Source organism: Anguilla rostrata, chromosome 10 (assembly GCF_018555375.3).
Source record: "Anguilla rostrata isolate EN2019 chromosome 10, ASM1855537v3, whole genome shotgun sequence".
Lineage (NCBI taxonomy): Eukaryota > Metazoa > Chordata > Actinopteri > Anguilliformes > Anguillidae > Anguilla > Anguilla rostrata.
The window spans coordinates 34461241-34481772 of record NC_057942.1 but is presented as its reverse complement, the minus strand read 5'-3'; the positions used below and the strand labels follow the sequence as shown (position 1 = coordinate 34481772).

General features: G+C 42.8%; 1 protein-coding gene across 1 annotated transcript; it reads right to left on the bottom strand.

The window, feature by feature from the left end:
- Positions 1–208: 208 nt before the first annotated feature.
- On the bottom strand, positions 209–20500 carry cspg4ba (chondroitin sulfate proteoglycan 4ba). The gene is made up of 10 exons (XM_064296673.1): positions 20296–20500; positions 16775–16938; positions 12951–16502; positions 11779–12252; positions 11275–11451; positions 8669–8867; positions 7949–8080; positions 4800–4969; positions 4164–4344; positions 209–3594 (listed from the first exon to the last, which is right to left on the bottom strand). Exons 1-10 carry the CDS (start codon positions 20375–20377, stop codon positions 1577–1579), a joined length of 7149 nt encoding a protein of 2382 aa, XP_064152743.1. The 5' UTR covers positions 20378–20500; the 3' UTR covers positions 209–1576.
- Positions 20501–20532: the final 32 nt, after the last annotated feature.

Sequence of the window (20532 nt, the reverse complement as noted above, 5' to 3'; positions counted from 1 at the left end):
AAAAAGATGTGGATGCAGGTGAAAAGCACAGACACTTCCAACAGAACCTGCTCAAAGCTTGCCAGTAGGCTCTGGAAAGAGTCAAAATTTGTACGCACTTGCTACACTCAGCATTAGCATGCAAAACCACTATAGTGAGAAGGAATACAGAATGTGAAATGCAGAATTAAAAAATGGACACTTAAATAAAACGTGGAGACTTTTTTTTCATGCTGCACTCAGTTTTTAATACAAAAGCAAACATATTTGAGTAAAGTTAAATGAATTAATAAATACATGCACACATAACACTTTGAGCAACTCAGGAAGATGATGTACAGTAACTTTAGGCAAGTGTAACTCCCAGTCATGCTGACACTGGCATGAATATAATATTTAATGTAAGGACTTATGCTAGAATGCAGGCAGACACACTGAGGATTACATGGGTTTTGAAGAGGGTTCTGAGTCCCTGTCTGATCACTTTTACAAACACAACAGACAGGGATCTTCAAATATTGACACATATATTTCAGTATGATACTTCTACAAGAAAAACCATCTACAAGAATACTGGCTCATGACCAAAAAGCACTACTTTCCTATTTCTAAAGGGGGGCATATTTTGGATGCTATTCAGTAATCAGTGCATTAAAATACACAAATATACCTCATACATTTAATTGCGGCATATGTCCCATTTGTGCAACAGAGAAATAAGATCTTTCAGCAAAGCACAGCTATGAATTGTGTTATATTGTATACCTGTGCGAGTCTTTTACAAAAGTTTTATATGGGAAAATTCTGTTGCGTGAACAATTCTTTCAAATTATGAAAGCATCAAACCAGAGCAGACTGGTATATTTCATAATTCAAATAGAGTTTCATGAGAAAAATGAAAATGGATTAGAAAATTCATTTTTAGTTATATTCTCTTTCCTGAGTTTATAGTATGAACAAATACAAAAACTGTAGGTATAAAGAAGGCCCAATGTATACCCAATCTTAGCTTTCTCATTTACATTTTTGTCTCTAAAACTACTACCATTATAAATGCTAGTAAATATAAAATACATCAAATTAAATAATTCTAGGACCCACTAGATTTAATAAGCATCATTAATGCTTAATGCTCGGTTTTAGTGCTCAGTAAAATTAGGAGGATGTTATAAAAATATTTTGTTCAATGTCCAGTAATAATGACATACATATTCTATTATCTCACAACAATATTATAAATAGTTGGCATTATTAGGCTTTTTAAAATGCTACAATTGAACCTGAGCAAGCAAATGTTTCAAAAAACAAAATGAAGCAAAACAACACTCCAGTGGCCAGATAAGGTAAAGAGCCTAGGTTGAGCCAATGACAGCCAGCACAGCTTGTGTTGTAGGGTGAAACTGGCAGCCAATCAGAACCAGCACTGCTTGTGTTGTAGGGTGGAGCTGGCAGCCAATCACAGCTAGCACTACTTGTGTTGTAGGGCAAAGCTGGGTTGAGCCAATGAGAGCCAGTACTGCTTGTGTTGCAGGGTGGAGCTAGATTGAGCCAATCAGAGCCAGAACTGCTTGTGTTATAGGGTGGAGCTTGCAGCCAATCAGAGCCAGTACTGCTTGAGTTGCCGGGCAGAGCTGGCGGCCAGGCAGAGCTGGGCAGATTCATGGTCCAAGCCGCAGAGCAGCAGGGAGGGGTCCTTCAGATCAGCAATGGGATCCAGAGTGCCCCCACCTGGTCGGCCTAGAATGGGGCTGTCGGGGGAGCTGAGGGTCAGCGTAGGGCAGATGACGGAGGGGGGACCCACACTTGTCTCCGGCTGGCCTGGGTCAGAGCCACCAGGGCTCACATTGTTGGAGTGGTTTTGGCTAATGGCCGTCTGCTTCTTACTGTGGTAGCAGGAGACAAGGGTGAGCACCACCAGGGTGATCGTGAGGAGCAGGAAGGCCAGCACTGGCAGAACAATGATGAGGGTGTTGGAGGACTGTCTGGGAAAAGACTCTGCCCTTAGGGTGGTGTTGCTCTGGGTGACGTTCCGCATGCTCCAGGTGGCTCTCGGGATGTTGCGTAATAAGGCTACACTCCGATTATGACTGCCCCAGCGGTTTCGCTCATTCAGCCCATGAAATCTCTTAGGGGGTCTCCGTGGGTCTGATGTGTTGTGCAAGAGGCCCCCTTTGGTGTAATTGAGAACAGGGGACCTAAGAATCTGGACGGGGACGACCGTGGCCGCGGTTTTTGCTCTTGCAGAGTCATTTGGCACAACGGTGAACAGAAGCTCACCCCTAGCAGGTTGAACATTATCTGCTTTCAGGATGAATGGAATGGAGCCATTCAGTTCCTGGACCCCGGCCAAGTTTGTGGTCACTGTGATGGTGAGCCTTCCTTGCTCCACGTCCTTGAAAGAGAAAGACGTGATGGACCGAGACGCCCCATTCTTGGCGATCAAAGCGTGGACCACTTTGCTGCGCTTGGGAGGTGGGAGAATTTCAAATTGAGGATCGCTGCCACTTAACACTGCTAAAACAGTGGCATCGAGAAAGTCCTTCCCCAACTTCACAGCAATGCCATTTGGGATCCTCAGTCCTGCTCCTAGTCGGATTAGAGGTTTCACTTTGATGTTGACTGACTGCTCAGTCACGTTTTGCCCGGACATAAAGGCAGTGAACTCAAAGCTATCGTGGGGTGATGAGAGATCCACCATGTGATAGGACAACTTTCCCAACCACAGATCTTCTTGATCAAACAGGGTAGCTACTTTGTTGTCCATGAGAAGCTTGCCATAGCGTGGAGGCCTTGTCACCTGATAATGGATGTTTGCATCTTTCTCATTGGTCACTGCAGCCAGGAGCTCCCGGGTCAGAATCACAGAGGACTGCCCCTGCTCCAGTATCAACCCACGGTTGCTCACAGGAGAGCCACCCTCAGCCACCTGCAGATGCAGCAGAGTGTAGACTGGTAGGTGTTTGCCATCTGATACACTCAAGGAGGTCAGCCCGGAGAAAGGACTTCCATCTTGGACAAAGTACACCTTCCCACTGTTGATGCTGGCCTGGGTGAAGGCGAGTATGGGCTCGTCCAAGCGTCCCTCCAGGGCCAGGAACCCATTGCTGGGTTCCTGGACCACAGTGTATTTGATATCCTCTGGAGGGTTGTCCAGGTCCACCACGTTCAGGTTGTCTGGCCCCAAAGCTACCACATCTCCTCGAGGCACCCACAGACTAGGGGCCACAGTTTTGAGCAGCGGCGGCTGGTCGTTCACAGGTGTCACGGTGATGTAGAAGGAGGCCTCCACTTCCTCGCTGCCTTCCCGCCACCATTGCTCCAGTCCACCTTTCCGTTCCAGCCACACGCTGAAGGCAAAAGTGTCTTGTGCCACTTCAGAGTCGTCATGCAAGTAAGCGATCCCTTCCTCATTCAGGATAGACTGGGAGAAAGTTGGATTCTGATTTGTCAAGTTTTCCCAGCCCACCATAATGACACCATGTTTGGGCAGAGATGTGACCCGATACCAGATTTCATAGGCATGCTGCCATGCTTCAGGTAGTCTGTCCAGGAGGTTTGAAGCATCCAGCTTTGACTTGTCAATGACAACTCTTCCACCTTCAGTCACAACAGCACCTAATCAGCACAAAAGTAAGGGTTTTTTCCAGTCCTGTTTTGTCAGGATTCACAACTGAGAAGTTACCTCATTATCTCTAAGCTCACCAAATTACCATTACATTACAGTAAATATTGATGGAATTTACTATCTTAGGCCGACAGTTGAAACAGATCAAACTGAGTCTTGTTTGTTCACTCAAAGAGATCTGGAGAATACTGAGCTGACTATGTTAATGATTGATTAGTAAATTAGGTGTATCTAAGTATAAATGCTTATCTGTTAATTAAAAATTCTTCCCGTTGAAGGAAACATAGTCCTAGAGTGTAGGGCTGAAGGTACAGCCACCCCCCCCCCCCCAAAAAAAAAAAAATTATCTGATGCCTATTTCAATGATAAAATGGTATTAGCTAGAGGAAAGGAAGTGGCTACAATGACATATATCTGTGACAAATGATTGTGTTTAGTACCTTTACTAATCCATTACAGCATTACGTTGCTCACACTCATGGACACAGACCTGCTTTGGAAAGCCTTTTTCTGCCTGCCATTGTTACGCATTGCATTGAGTTGTTGCGATGAGTCTCACCGGTGTTGAGGTGGAGGAGGCCTTTTCCTTCAGGGCCAGTACTGGGGCTGATGTGGATGTGGAATACCAGAGCTTCGAGGGAGGCGGGTGGTGAAAAAAGGGCGAAAGTGAAGGCATCTGAAGCGGACCCTTCCACGTGCCTTTGGCGTTTGTGTTTATACGCGACCATGCCCTCGTTCACCTGAAACACACCACACGTTGCTGCCACATGGGATCGGTTTCAAGCCAAAATTCCCATGCAGTACTACCTGCGTCTCCTTACTGGAAGCAGTAGTCCAACCCTATTGTGGACCCCTTTAAGCATAACCTCTTTAATATCAGCCGTAACAAACTCCCCTTGCTATACTGTTGTGATTTAGCCACCACATTCCTAGTCAGGATATTTAACCCTTTCAAGAGTAGGTTTATTGGAATGAAAGTCAGTGTTAGAACTCCATTGCTTTCAATTACCAATGGTGATTATTTAGAACATCCTAATAACATATTTGTGATCTTACCCTCATGATCACTTTTCATCCAAAGAAAATCTTGTCTCGAGATGGTGTTTCAGAAAAAAGTAATACCCATAATTCTGTGCCTTGATGCCACCTGGTGAGGAGCAACATTAACACAACCGAACGCAGATTTGCCGCTCACCATTTTTTGAGTGAAGGAGGATATTTCTGCAGTGCTGTCGGAGCCCACATTCACAAGCTCTCCTAGCTTTGGTGGACTGGTCACATTGAAGAGAATAGTGCGGTTCTCTTTGGTGTCATTGTCATTGGTTACCGCCAGCAGGTCCTCCCTGTCTATGGGCGTTGTGGAGCCTTAGGTGACACAAACACAGAAGAGCGCGCAATAAGTTTTTCATTACCATAAAATCAAACCAATGAAAAATAGACCCTTCCTATGAATGCAGCTGCCTAACTTAACTATTATTGCATATTAAAAAAGTGGTCTGGCAGCCTTTCATCGCTTCAACTCAAACTATGTGGCTTAAAAACACATAGGAGAACTTGGTAGTGGGAACTGGTGAAACAAACCAGCTGCATTCCAGCTGTTTTATACTGAAATAAAAATGAATTCCAAAAATAATATTATGCTTTTTTACTCTGACTGTACACCCCCATTCTGTAGAACATAGTTAGACTGCAAAAACAGATATTGTGTTCATGAATGAAGGAAATCAAATGTGTGACTGTTCACTGAGAATCAGAATATAGCAGCGAAACACTTGGCAATGTCCAGGACATGATAACTATACAGTATTTCATGGTAGAAATGGACCTTGTATCCCAGTTGGTTTGCATGTTCAAGTGTGTGGGCTCGGAGTCTTTAATTAAGCGATGAATGTGCCGGAAATGATTTATGGCTTCTTCCCCTGTGAATGAGTCTTTCCACCACTATGCTAAAGCTGATCTATCATTTATGAGCACACATGAAAAATTCACTCATTGGTCCATCTTAGATTATTTTCTTAGTGCTTCTGTAATGTTCAGTGGGAGTTTCTATCCAAAGATGAACATCTTTCAAGCCTACTTCAACAGACAGCAGATACTGAAATGTTCATTTCTTCACTGTCCAACTGAAGTATGGCAGTAAAAACTGAGTTAATAAGAAACTGAATCATAGAGTCCATCAATTTCACCTCCTCTAAACTACTGGTTCTTAAACTTTTTATTATGGAGACCCAAATTAGAAATACTTTATACTATCAGGACCCAAATTATAAATGTAGTACCTTTCAGGGACCCATCAAATACACATACTAGCATAGCCCATTGGACTACAGACTCATTCTGGGACCCACCTCATGCACTCCCACAACCCATTTGGGTTCTGACCCATAGTTCAAGAAACACTGCTCTAAACCCATGGGAAAAAATACAAAAAAACCAAGCTCAAGGCACTAAAAAAAGATTAGAGAACAGTCCCACATACACTTTAAGGAAACAATATCCCTCCTGCTAGTGTGTCATATAGTTCACGAGGCACCAGGCTTTCAGCAAACATGCAACCTTTTACCAATAACCTTGAAGTGAAATAAACAGATTAAAATAAAACTCACAACTCACTGAACTCAAATAGAAACCACAGCAACGGTGTGGTTTGTACAACTCAGTGATAAAGATCAGTGATAACTGAAATGTGATAAATTCAAGACCTTAATGTATTTTCAACATCGCTTGCACTATAGAGACATGTTTTTATTGTTTGTGTCTATGAAGCATGTTGACTAGTTGCAGCGGTGGAAATTTTGAAGAGCTTGGGCCAGGACTTCAAGATAGTTGTGTTGATGTACCTAAACCTGGGGAATGCCCCGCTACCATATGAGGGTTAGTACTGGTCTGCTGGAGAGCGCAAGGTCCGGCAAACCCGTCTGCAGCTGAGAAAAAGGAAGGAACAAGGGCTAGTGATCCCTGTCTGGACCCGGCCTGAGAAAACTGCTGCTAGTGGAGAAAACTTTCACAGAGCCATCAAAGGCCATCAGACAGGCTTCACGCCAGACTGCCCACCAAAAAGCCTCTGCCCTGAGTACATGAGTACAAACCCTGGCCTTCTGGGAAACCTCCCCCTCACCACCTTCAAACAGAGCAGGACTAGTCCACACTATTCTTAGACTAAATGAATTATGACTCAGTCATGAGCTGTTCAAAAAAAAATAACTACAGCTATTATTGACTCCATAATCTAACAGTGTTTGAATGTACTGCTTACAGCTTCACATTGTAACTCTGAAGCCACTTGATATATTATGTTGCCTTCAGGACTACGTTGATTACGACAATAATTAAACCATGCTACTCGGCTGATTGGATTAGGGTCGGCTCGACTGAAAGCCACTCACAGGTACTGTTCTGGAGCTCAGCTGGACCTCTTGGAATTGCCATAGGCTGACACGCAGTAAAATATCATGCATGTCCTGTAAATTTACCCACTGTACAAACTCCTGGTGTTCACCTCAAGCTGCGATTGGTGGAATGCAGGACAAGGGGCGGGGACAGCGGTGAAGTAGCCTCCCAAGGCACTGCATTCACAGTTTGCACTATAAATACATGGCTGCACTTCTCATTAACTTGGGAACAGAAAGTACTACACAGGGCTTACAAAAAAGGGGTTTTAGGCCCGGGTGTGATCACAGTTAAAAGGCTAAATTAAGAGAGAGGACTGCAAACTCCTGGTACAGACTGTGCCACTAACTGCCTGCCTACTAAGGACAGAATATCAGAGCAAACCACCAACTTACTATTTGTATTATTTTTACATTCACATACAGTGCTTGTGCCTTAGAAAGTGTATAAAAAGTATAGAAAGTATATATTGTAAAGTATATATTGAATCTACTGTTAATACAGGTACAACAGTGACTGGGCCTGATTTACTAAGACCCTTAGCACATACAAAAGTTTAGCACAAGCAAAAAAAGCAAAAAAAAAAAACCCAATGATTGGTCCTGGAACTTGTTTTGTACCAATCCTTGGTTGTGTTATCAGTTTTCTGTGTGCTAAAAGATTTTTGACTTGCTAAATTCCTTCATGAACTAGGCCCACTAGTTTAAAAAATCCCTGAAAATACCTGTATATCATATTTTACAGTAAATTATATTTCCTCAGTTTAACTAATACATTCCTATTATTCCTATCACTAAACTCTCCCCTATAGAGGTGCTTTTTCATGAGGAAATAAACTACAGTATATTTTGCCAAAATGGTTCAAGGGGAATTGGCATTCAACAAATTTGAGCAATGCACACAGAATTCTGACTGGGTGACCTTTGGTGACAGGCCGACCCATGAGGACAGTACCTGGGATCACCCGGAGGGGCCGGTTCCTCTCCAACCTGACGACCAAAGGTGTGGCCACGACACTGAAGGTCTGCGGGGGGGCAAAGTTCACCCCGTCATTCACCTGAAAGTTAAACCCCCCTGCCATGACACCTGAGAAACAATAAAGATCATAGATGAAGTTGTTACCCTAGAACGACATGTCCTCATTATCGTGATTGCCATAGAGCACAGCAGACTCACTACACACTGAAAGGGATTTATGAGATTCATTCACAATGTAAATATAATTGTGTTTGTATATGAATTTATATTAAATTCTACGTGAAATTATAAAGCAGTCCATATGGCAGGAAATGGATACTCCAATGACCCAGAAAAAACAAAACAAAAATAGAAATATCTAAAAAAAAAAAAAAACTTGACGGCAATGTTACTCAGCCAGTCTATATTTTACATTTTACTGACATCACATACTTCTGCACACCACTTCTGTCTGAAGAAAACAAAAGCTATCACAATATCTAATATGTGGAATGTCTTGAAACCGTTTCTTTCTCTCTTCTTCACTTAAGCTCAAGTATTCAGGAATGTTCTATGAAAAAATTAAAAATGCAATAAAACACCCACAGCTTATGATCATGGGTGACTTCAGCATTGCAAAAACAGCATTTGATCGAACAGCCCACTGAAAATCGCTTCTGATCTATTGACTTGGAAAGTTAAAATAAGTTCACAAACCGTTGTGAACGAAGAGCAGCTGGCCCTGGTCAATGAGAGCCTGGGTGAAGTTGAAGATTTGCCTGGCGGGGGCGCTCTTGAGGGCCAGGTGGCCATTGGTGGGTGGGGTGATGGTGTAATACAGACCCTCAGGGGGCGTGTCTTTGTCCCAGGCGCAGAGATCACGGGGGCCAATCTCCCTGACAGAGCCCTCCCACACCTGGGTGACATCACACAGGCGTCATCTCCCAAACACAACATGGAGCCACATCTTTCCATTTCACCCAAGAAGACAGCAGCGGTTCATTTTGGCATTTTAGTAGATGCTCTTATTCAGAATGATATTTTATATTTTCTTGACCTTTTGATTTATCTGCTTCCCCTGTTTGATTGCGGCACCTCATGCTACCTGAAATCTATTCAAATTTAGTTTGTACATTTCAGTGGGACTAGTGTGGACTTCATGAGGAACACTGACGACCATGATCATTGGCTGTTCAACACACGGAGCACAGCCTAGGTGCTGTTCCACATCTTCATCCTCCACCCACTCTCTTATGCACCCCGCTCTCATTTTGCTGGTGATGAGTCATTGCACTTGCAGAATAAGGCTTTGTTTTCCCTGAGGGAGAGGTGGAGGGGGGGGGGTTTACAGACATTCCACACAGAGGCAGTGCACACTCTCTACGCGCACAGGCAATGCACAAGCACAATGCAGCCTTAAGGCCCTCTTCAGAAAAGTTGTGCAGACGTGTGAGTGAAACTGCGGTTAACCATGCAAGAAAACCCAAAACGACATCCTGCCTGCACCCTCTTCAGTGGGGGGAGGAAGGGGGCAGGGTTGAGTCATTTCGGGGGGTGGTTTAGTCATTGCGGCCCACGTGAGTCATTGTCAATTAACACCTAGAACAAGTTCATTAAATTTACCCCCTCCCAGCCCCCCAGACACCTCAAGAGCAGACTCCACAAGCTTCACAGGGTGTCACAGGAAGATGCCAGCGTGCAGTCTAAGAGACGTCTGAGTCATTATGTGGAGGCTCAAATCTACTTCTCTGCCACATTAAGATTTCCTTCCTCAATAAAGCATACTGCACCAGCACTTAAAACAGTATCCGTACAGTATCAGATGCTTTTATGCATGATGGCAATCGAAAAACTGCCTGACTTTCAGTTTCAAGTGCATGTCTTTTTGAGGGCTTTTTACAACCCCTGAGAAAGATTAAAAACTTTTTTTTTTTTTCAGGAAACTATAACATCCTGTTTGACCACAGACTCATTGTATGTAGATGATTCAATATTTTGGTATGTCAGTATGGGTCTGAAAATATTTAATGTCCGGCTGCAGTTGACACAAGCGAAATAATGAGCACAAGTTCTTCCATTCCCTTTTTTCAGTTCACTGCAAGGTCCATTCTTCCTGGACGGTTTTAAAATTCTTTGAGATTTCATTTCACAATTTATTGAAAACGCAGACTGTTTCAATTTCTGCAATTGTAAGTACAGTGTGCCACCTAGTGAAATAACAAGGTATTTATTTTGGGTGAGTGAGAGAACAGGAGTTATAATTTACCATCCAATTGTAAAATATCTCGCAAATTTCAAATATGACATGCACATATGTTGAAATGTACAAATGTTATAAGCATTTCGGCTAGGCATTTATTCCAAGGAAATGACTAACTATGAAACACTAAAAAATATGACCTCTGAATTTGATAATATATTTGTAATGAGCATTGCGCATGCAGTTTTATTGACTGAAATGTATTCCTTATTGCTGAATTAATATTCAGGACAAAACTTCTAAAATACTTGACAGGTTATAAACAATTTATAGTACAGCTGAAGGCTGTACATTTTTCTCCCTTAAACTACAGCTACAGTACCCAAGAGAGCAGGGCTTAATCTTTTTTGGAGAACTGATACATGCTGTTCCAAATGTTCCTGCACAAGAAGAATGTATAATTTTACCAGGGTTGGTCATGGAAGCAATTCAACACTTTGAAACTAGTTGTAAATAAACTTGACATAGAATGAGTAGCCTAATAGCCTGGTGGCATGATTACCCACCAAGAAATTTACATTCCTCTTATAAATCCCCAAAGGCATGGAACTATCACAGTTCATCAAAAAATTGTCATAAGTGTAGTAGAGATTTTCCAAATTTTTAAAATCATTAACTAATGAGTTAATATTTGGATGCACAGAATTACAGGGTTAATGCAGTAATATTGCACTGCTCCTCTGTGTCGATCCTCATAAGTAACTTGGCATTTCTGAATTAAGAATGACCCACATCAGATAATTAGTCAAAACTGTATTATATACTGTAGTTAAACAATATGAATGTAGATTTGTTTATTTGTATATATGGTTCTGATGGAACCATATTAAACATCGTATTAACACCCAATACAACCACAGAACAATGCAGACATATTTCTCATCCTGGAACAACATACCATATAGACTTTAACCTATCAGATCAGGTTGTCCAAAAGGCCTAACCTTACCGGACAATTCTGGAAGCTGGCTGCCTATAAAATACGCCTGACACTGCAGTTTGAAGCAACATTTCCTGCCACACCCTATTAAAGAAAGAACGGACTGAAACACAGAGAAGTCACCCGTAGGATCCTGTTGGCCGTGATGACCGGAGCATTACTCTTGCCAGCTGCCACCCAAACATGCACTGTCTGGGGCAGGCTCTCTTTTCGGAGCTCAACGTCACTGGCTATCACAGTGAAGCTGTCTTCAAGGGCGCCACTGCCCTCATGAACATAGCGTATTAACTCCTGCTCAACCTAAAGAAGTAAAAGAGGTTAGGGTCAATATCGAATACTGTACAACAGGATGACTCCACTGCAGTTACAGGTATAAATAGAAATCCTGCATACCATATGACTCTTTTGGACTCTTTTTTGACAAAAGAGAAAAGACAAATATTCTCTAGCTGATATGTTAATACACCTGGCATGTGAGAGAGTCTGATGCCACTGCTTCCCTCCAAGACTGGAGATAATTGGCCCTGACAGTCCACAGGGTGTGATAATAAAAGATGACAATTAACTGTCATCCCATTCTTCCCTCCTAATAAAGATCTAAAAATCAGGAAACGACATTCGCAATACCTGCTTCCTGGTGAAAGTGATAATGGGGATGCCGGGGAAGTAAGAGTGCTCGATGCGTCCCTGCTGAGGGGGACTGCTGACAGTGAAGAGTAGGTTGGGAGCAGAGAAGCGCCGGTCGGGGACTTTAATTACTTCCTCACTCAGAGTCTTCGAAGCCCCCTCCTGCACAGTTACACTGGAGACCCAAAGAGGGATGTAGCGAGGAACGATATCCACAAACATGTGTATGTCGCTGACTTGTGTGACCCCATTGGTGGCGTCCAGCTCGAACGCGTCCCACGCCTGCCCAGGCTCCATCTGCACGTACCGGATGATCCCAGAATTTACGTCGGTCTGGGAGAAGGACCTCACGGCAGTTTTCTCCGTGCCCGAGTCGCCTGACCCACCTTTGGCAAACCTCCAGAGATAGCCGTGAGCTGGGGGGTTCTTCACCGTGTACACAATCTCTAATGACAAACTGTCCTCATGGGCAACCTGAAAACAGATCTCTTTTCACTATGTGATACAGGGCAGGTTACTGGGAAAAATTGGAGATGCATCAACTGCCACTCAATTTTTTAATTCTACACATGCACAGAACGGTATTTGGCATGTCCAGGCATGGCTGGAAGTCATAATGTTCAGTGCACAGCCTCAATGTTACCCTCCCGCACCTCCCCTGCTATGGCTGCATGGTTTCGAATGCAGCACAGGCAGCAAATTTGCCATAAATTTGTGGAGGTAGGGATGTTAACCTAACACAAATGCAGAGATATGGGAACACATTTAATGCAATTCCAGGTTAAATTATGTTATCCCTCTAACTCTACAATTTCCCTGGAGAGGGGGAAAATTTTTTATTTGATACCTAAAGCAATGCATGTGCACCATAAAAACGTGAGTCGTTTTCAAAGTGGGGATGTGACTGAAAATCATTTTAATGGCATTGACTTTTAAAGTATTCTGCACTCTCAGTAACATGCACAGAATAGTGAACAGCATAATGTATATGTACCTTTCTTAATCCTGATGTTAATCACTTTCCTAGAAACCGCTTTGGTGGGGATTTATGTGAAGTGTGGAAGCTTAGCTGTAAGCACTGTACAATACAAAATGGGGCAGTATTCTTTACTTGTGGATGTCACTACACAGAAACATAAAGCAAAAGAACTGCTGAAGAACACTGAACTAACCTCCAGAGTTGTTTTATTGATCGTCACAGACTTGCCCTCCTCCACCAGTAAAGTTTCATTACGCATGACTTTGAGAGGTCCCTGCTGGCTCCTCAAGTACACTCTCACATTAACTCCTGCATTGAGGCGAATTTCTTTAACTCTTACAGTGAAACTGAAAGAGTCCTCCAGGTTGCTGCTACCGTCATGACGATAGAACAGATGGCCCATCTTCAGGTCCTGCTGAGTGAAGGAGTCCACTATCGTATTGCCACGGTAAAGACCACCGTGCTGTGGAGGGACAACCATCTTGTAAGACATCTCCCCGTCATCTCTGACGTCCATGTTGGTGTCTACGCTGAATTTGGACGAACTGAAGACGCTCGCCTGCCCCTTTTGGACCAGCAGGTCCGTCCTGTTGTCAATGTTAAGATAGGGGTCATGCGCTCTGACATCCAGCAGCGTGGAGGAATGGTGTTTCCCATCTGAGACAAAGAGCACGAAACGCCCAGAGCTTACCCCTCTATGGACAAAAAGGACCTGCTTCTGCTTCAGGTCTTTCTGCAGGAACATATACAGCTTGCGTGAGGTGTCGTTCACCATGACCAGTTCCCCCATTGGCACAACGCGGCGGGTGTAGACCAGTTGCTCATCATTGAAGTCTGAGTCTGGGTCATGGAAACACAGGTCGTCCAGCGTCAACAGCCTCTGTCCTTCTCGGACCACATGGAACACTTTATTGACCACTCGGACAGGTTTCTCATCATTGACCGGCTGGACAGAGATATTGAATGCACCCTCCACTGCTCTGCTGCTCCAGTTCAAAATGGGCTCTGATATCTGATTGACTGAGGTGACAAATGTAAACCGATCATGCATGGTTTCACTGCCATCATGGATATATATGATCCGCTCCTCTAGAATATCCTGGTTGGTGAAGGCTATGACACTGCTTTTGCCTAATGTAGAGTTAGAGAATACTAGTTTCCCATGTCTGGGACCATCCTTGATAGTGTAGTACACAGCTTTTGTTCCCAGAGTTTCTGAATAAAGAGCATCCTTAGTGACCCGTTTACTTCCCCCTTCTATTACGGACAGTCCATTATTATCTAAGAAAATGGTGTCCATGTCTACCTTAATGGCAATTCTGAAGTCATAATTCCCTGAACGTGCATGCTTAGAAAACACTTGGAAGGTGAACACATCCTGTGTGTCAATGCGTGGTTGATCTACCAGCTCATATTGAACCTTCAGATCAGTAACATTTCTTTGGCTGAATGATGAGTTTTTCTTCAGGATCATGTTGTTGAGTAGAAGGTTTCCTTTCTTTGGTGATGTCTTCAGCCTAAAGTGAATCTCACTCTCAGACAGCTGCACACCTTGGGTAATGACGTGAAGGTGCTGGGAGTCCAGTATGACTCTCCTCATTTTGTTGACTTCCAATATTTCCTTCCTTATTAGCTTGTACTGTATCCACCTAACTACGACTGGGAACACAAGCTCTTCAGTATCTCTTGGGCCCACCTTGACCTTACACTTGAAGTGATCTGTAATGTTGCCAGTCTGGATTTCATGAAAAGTGCTGAGATACTTGAGGCGTTCCTTCTCCAACAGTCTCTGGGAGAACGTACTGACAGGCTTCCATTCACCACTGCTGTGTAGTCTCTGGAGCTCCCCGTACTGGGGGGGCTCAATGACATCATAGCGGATTTCCACTGTCTGATTTATGGCATTTGTCTGCACTGCCAGGTGCCGTGAGCCTATCAGAGCCATAGAGCCCTGCGTGACTTCCAGGCCTGTGTTGTTGGCAATTTTGTACTCCAGTCGAATGGCCATTATCCTCAGGACCACAGTGTTGCTTTCTTTGTCTCCGTCACTGACCCTAAATGCCACCTTTGAGTTCCTGACCCCAGTGTGGACATATCTGACCTTCCCATCTTCCAAGTCAGAATGAGAGAATGCAGTTACCGCTTTGCCAGGGTTAACGTCAACCTCCAAAAACCCTGAATCAGCATCTGGGCGACCAACCACAGAAAAGACCAGGTCTGCAGAGTTGCTGTCTATGTCAGTAGCTTTTAACACATCAGGGGTCAGGAGCTTTTTGGAGTTCTCCAGCAGCACAAAGAGGTTCCCATCAGGGAGGCTCAATTCAGGAGCATCATTAGTTGGGGTGACAGTGATATTGTATCTGTATGTAATATTTTCATTCAGGTAATTGTAGACTTCCCTTTCACTGTTAGCAAAGACAGAGAACATAAAGAAGTCTAGTGGATCTTCAGAACCCCCGTGGATGTACAGAACCCTCTTTTGCTGCAAATCCAACAAGCTAAAGGTATTCTCTTCTTGATCTTGGTCTACATCTAGAATCAACCGACCATGAACTGGTTGCTCCTTGATTCTGAACTTTACCTGGCTAGCCTCTATATCCAGATAATCCAGGTTCACCTTGAAGTGCTTTAGTTCCAGGATCGCATAGCCACCCTCTGTAACCACAAGATCCGTGAGAATTAGGTTCTGTACATAACGCTTCTGAAGATCTTCGATGAGGATGGACGTGTGGACTGGTTGTGCCGGGCTGACAGAGGGAGTCAGAGCACCCTTTACAGTTCTTTGGGTCCTTGCAATATTAGTTTCTGTTTCTTTCTCAAGCTCACAGCCCGCAAAGATGTCTTTTGTCACCATAGCACTGGGAAGACCCATCCTAACAGCATTGACAGTGATGTTCTTCAAACAACCTTTGAAAGAGTCTCCTCTGGCATGTCTACTGGACCCAGAAACCAGCCCCATCTTTCTGACATCCATGTGGATGACATCATCAACTCCACCCACATAAAGGGGGCCACTTAAGTGAAGAGGTTGGGAGGAGGAGTCAATGCTGGCTTGTACAGTCTCCGTGTCCACCTTCAGGTTAATGCTCCTGGTGGTAAAGTGGAGCCTGACAGAATGCCATTGTCTGTCATTAAGTAAAGAAAGGGAGCGTAACTGGTTCTGGGTCTGGCCTTTGCCCACAATAGCGACCAACATACCCTCATGCATCTCCAAGGCCACAAAGCCCCCTTGATAGGCTGAGCTGTACAGGATGATACCCTCCTGTGTTGAAGTGTGCACCAGGCACTCAAACCGACCCTCTGGCTGAGTGTTCCAGGGTGGGAGGGCCATGTAAGCTCTGGAGCTCAAGAAGCCCACTGGATCTTCTGTGGCTGCAGAGAACTGCGTACTGCAGCCCGGGTGAACCTCATGGACATCTCTGAAGCCAGGGCATGGCCTCAGTGACGACAGGAGGCTGTGCTCGTTGAACAGCGCCTCGTCGATGCAGCCACGGAAGCCAGTCAGGTTGCGGAGGAGGTAGGGCTTCACCAGGCTGCCAGGTCCACCAAGGAAAAGCCCGTCCTCCACAATGAGCTCCTTCTCTGACCCTGGCATCGTCAGGCTGCTCTGAGACCGATTGTCCACAATCAGTGTGACATCATGGTGCTCATGGTGAAGTGTCACTGAATGCCAGGCCATGTCGTTCAGGGGCCCTCCTCTTTCTGAATGAAGCACCTGCTTTCCAGAGCCCAGTTCCAATGTCACCTGCAAAAAGTTGCAATGAAAGCCCTGTTAAAATGTTTCAGGGACTTTTAATGATACTTTGCTCCCCAATCTGAATAAGTTTAATTATTTATTCTAAAAACTTCCAAAGCCCAGCCATTATTGGCCAGGTCGTTATCAACACAGCAGACCAAATTAACTGAATTTTACCTTTTATTTTGAAGTTTATGCCCTGGTGCCTATCATACCAAGGCCTGATCTCAAGTAAGCCACAAATATAAAGGACACGCGTGGGCTTGGTTTGGAGCACTGACCTGCAGAAGGCCACAGAGCAGCTCCACCAGGAGGTAGTCAGTCTGTCCTGCAGCGAGGAACAGAAGTCCTTTGGAGCTGGGGGTGCGAAACTGGATGTGCAGGGATGTGTGGGTGGAAGATGTCATTGTCTTCAGGTGCACAAAACCATCACCATAGAAGGAGGCTACGATACAAAACAGGAATGGTTTTTAATGTTTCAATTCAGTCCTCTAATTTAATAAAAGAAGAAAAAAAACTCTTTGTAAAATATAACTTGAGATATGGCTCTGTATTTCTGTATGAAACAAAACAAAACTCATCATAAAGTATAACTTCAGATATGGTTCTGTATTGCTGTATGAAAGAAAAAAAAAGCATTGTATACCCAAATATGGACACAGATGAGAGGTGAGGCAGGTTAGATTCATAGATTAAAGTATAGTCAGTTGGTTATCAAATAAAATAAATGAATTAATAATAACTATGAATTCTGTTTTTCCCAACCCACGCATTAATCACTGTAAAGTGCAGAAGAGCAATGTGCTCACTTGGTTTTAATTGTGTGTTTAGTGTCATCTTATTATTTAGAGCCATTATGTAATTCAAATGTATCTGACAGTTCAACTATTTATACATTACAAGAATGGTCATTAGATTACCTTTTGTGACTGAATGCTAAATCAGCCATTATAAGGACAAATGTATGTATGATTATAATGCCATGCAAATGTATGCGTCATATAATCGAAGACAAGCCTCAGAGCACATTGAGTTTCACTCTCCAATAACACATATGGTGAAGAAGAGTCTGAATGATATGATTATATTCATTTTTAAATTTGCCCATAAGCTGTGTAGAACAGAACAGCATCCAACTGTAAAATGTTAAAGCCACCAAGCCATTGCCCAGCACAGTTACCACTATCTCCCCGACGAGCCAGTAAATAAAAATATCTCAATTTCAAAATAGGCTGAGAAACCCTGCTGCAGGATAGAAATGCATCGGAAAAGGGTATGTACTACAAAACAAATTCCTCCATGCACTTCTGACAAAATGAGAGAACAATTGATTGTCCAACATCCGCAGCAGACACACAAATGCCCCTATTTTCGTGCTGCCCCCCCGGGATCTGGATGAGTGACCCTGCTTTGTTTCGTATTTACTGTGTTCATTTTCTGCTGAACACCAACCATTTTGCGGTTGTTACAAATATAATGCAGAAATACATTGAATGTACTCCGCAATAAAACAAACCACAAGGTACTGTTCAGTTCTGTGCATTGTAGTTAAATAGACTTAATTGCCCACGGCAAGTTCTGAAGCATTAACCACATACTGTTGCGATTCGCCAGTCGCAGTGCTTTATCTGAATTCAATTAATGCATGCTAATGGATTTGGTTATTTTTAAAATCATTAACTGGCAGCTTGTTCATTTGTTCCAATGTAGTGCTGTCCAGAAAATTAAAGGCAGAACTGTGATCCAGAGGGTTACACGCTCAACTGTACAAATAAATGCACTCACAGCTACTGAACCTTCTACTGCAGAAACTGCTTAATGACTTTGGAAAGCAGAAGAGTTAAAAGAAAAGAAGAAAAAATGCTGCTGATTCCAAGATGCTTCCTTTAAAATGTAACGTTTAACATAAAATAGCATGTCACTGAACAGAAAAGATGATCATTTTCATTATCTGATTCATTTTTCTGTAAAAATACTGATGCGCAGGAAATATACTGGAAGCAAAGGGGAGTACAAGACTTCACTATGATTTAAAAATGATAAACTCCACGAGCCTATCAAAACAATTTTGAAACATACAGGTGGTGGTGGTGGGGGGTGATACTAGGATTTGATCCAAAATGGTTCCATTGTTCTTAACAAGAGCAGTAGATGTAAAATCACCTAATAGCATTAATGATCCACCACCATATATATATAAAGTCAGTATAAATGCCAGATTTTTTAAAAATTTGTGATTGGAGGTGCTCAAGGACCTAACTTACTATATTTATCCATCTTATTTCCATAAACAGAAGGGTGACCAATGTCATCAGGTATACTTAGATTCATATTTACGTATGCCAGCCTTCAGAAAAGAAAAGTATAATCAATAATTCAGTAACACCTTGACACCATTAAACCAGTTAATCCTGGATTTAATTATTAATTAGCATTTTTATAAGATTATGAATTCCATTTATCTAGGGGCACCAAACTCTTTTTATAACAGACACCAGCATTAACCTTTAATCACTGCAATTAAAAGCATCTTACATGCAGTTTCTTGTGAATTTCAGCAGCTTTACTTTTAAGCACAATTAGACAGCCACCAATTTCCTGAATGCTAAGTCAAACATGCATTTGCAACATGGAGCATGCAGCATTCTGCTGATCCCTAAAAATTGTGAGAGAACGGTGTTGTGCTCTGTTCATCCATCGAGTCATGTCAGGATTATCAAGGCAAATAAGTGCTGGTTGAAGACACTAGTGACAGACTCTGAAAAATTCAACCTTGTCCATAGGCTCTGAGATATGATATCCATCTAGCCGGTCTCCACAGATTTAGTTAGGGATAGGGTTAGGGATGTCACATCCATGGACACAACTTCATGCACATGATAGCCTTTTTTGGATGTCCTCCTTTCTGCAGCCAGAATGCTACCATCAGCGGCACGATTAATGTCCCATATAGTGTAATACACCTACAAATTACACTCACATTGCTGTATGCAAGACAATTGCTCGCTGGGCAAATCCATCACTGCTCAGGCATATGATGTATGTGCGAGCAAAGCACAGTTGACATATAAATGATTTCGGTCCTTAGCAAGCATCAATTTTTAAGTCTTTCTCTGCCATTTTTCAGGAATAATATTGTTTTAAAAAACGGACTGAATTTTATAGTTGTGTGATTAAAATAATGCATATGGTGTACTTTTCTGCTTTCAATCACAGTAGAAATACTTAAAAATAAAATAAAACGAATTAAAAGCTTGATCAAAGACGGGAAGTTACCACAAATGTTAATAGGTTGCCGTGCGTCTGGATAATTGCGGGAAATTCAAGAGGCATTCGGAAAAATAGTCACAAAATGTTTGCCCTGAGTAGATGCAATTGCATCTGGATGTGCAATGTGATTTAAAATAGGTTAGATATACTTAGCATGTGATTTTAATGGTTTTTACGTGTTATTCTGCAATGTTACGGAAATTAGAAATAACTAAAAACATACATATAATATGGTTCATATAAAGGCTACAGAAAGCCAAATTCAGCTAGATTTTCTGCAGTAAAATGTGCAGTGTTAAATCCCTAATTGGATTCTGTTAAATTAACGCTGGAAATTTTACTGTGTATCATTCGTCTCTTTGATCGTATGATCAGATGCGACAAATATTATAAACCGAACTAATTCATCTGTGACAAATAAAGAGGAACAATGCTTCCAAAATTTTAAAAATATATTTATATATAATGTTCGTCGGGACAGGTGATATTCCGCGCATCGTGCAATCGTTTTTGTTATATATATATATCTTACCTCCGAGTGTCAATCTGCTCAGGAGCAGCAGTGCCAGCCCGTTCCAAAATATCCATCGGATTCTTTTTAAGTACATCTCCATGTTTCCGTAACAGTGCAAGTATTTTTGCTTTTTGATAAAGTATTCACGATGCAATCAAATATATAAATACCATGGTTACCCTTTGGATGTGCAGTGTCTCCGCGCTCGATGACACTGTTCGCAAGTTTCCCAAACGCGCGACATCCTCAGAGACA

Coding starts and splice junctions, on each gene's coding strand:
- cspg4ba (XM_064296673.1), bottom strand. CDS start 20,377: ATGGAGATGTACTTAAAAAGAATCCGATGGATATTTTGGAACGGGCTG. Junction 16,503..16,774: donor TGCTCTGTGGCCTTCTGCAG/GTCAGTGCTCCA, acceptor AACTTTTTGCAG/GTGACATTGGAACTGGGCTC. Junction 12,253..12,950: donor TCAATAAAACAACTCTGGAG/GTTAGTTCAGTG, acceptor ATCTGTTTTCAG/GTTGCCCATGAGGACAGTTT.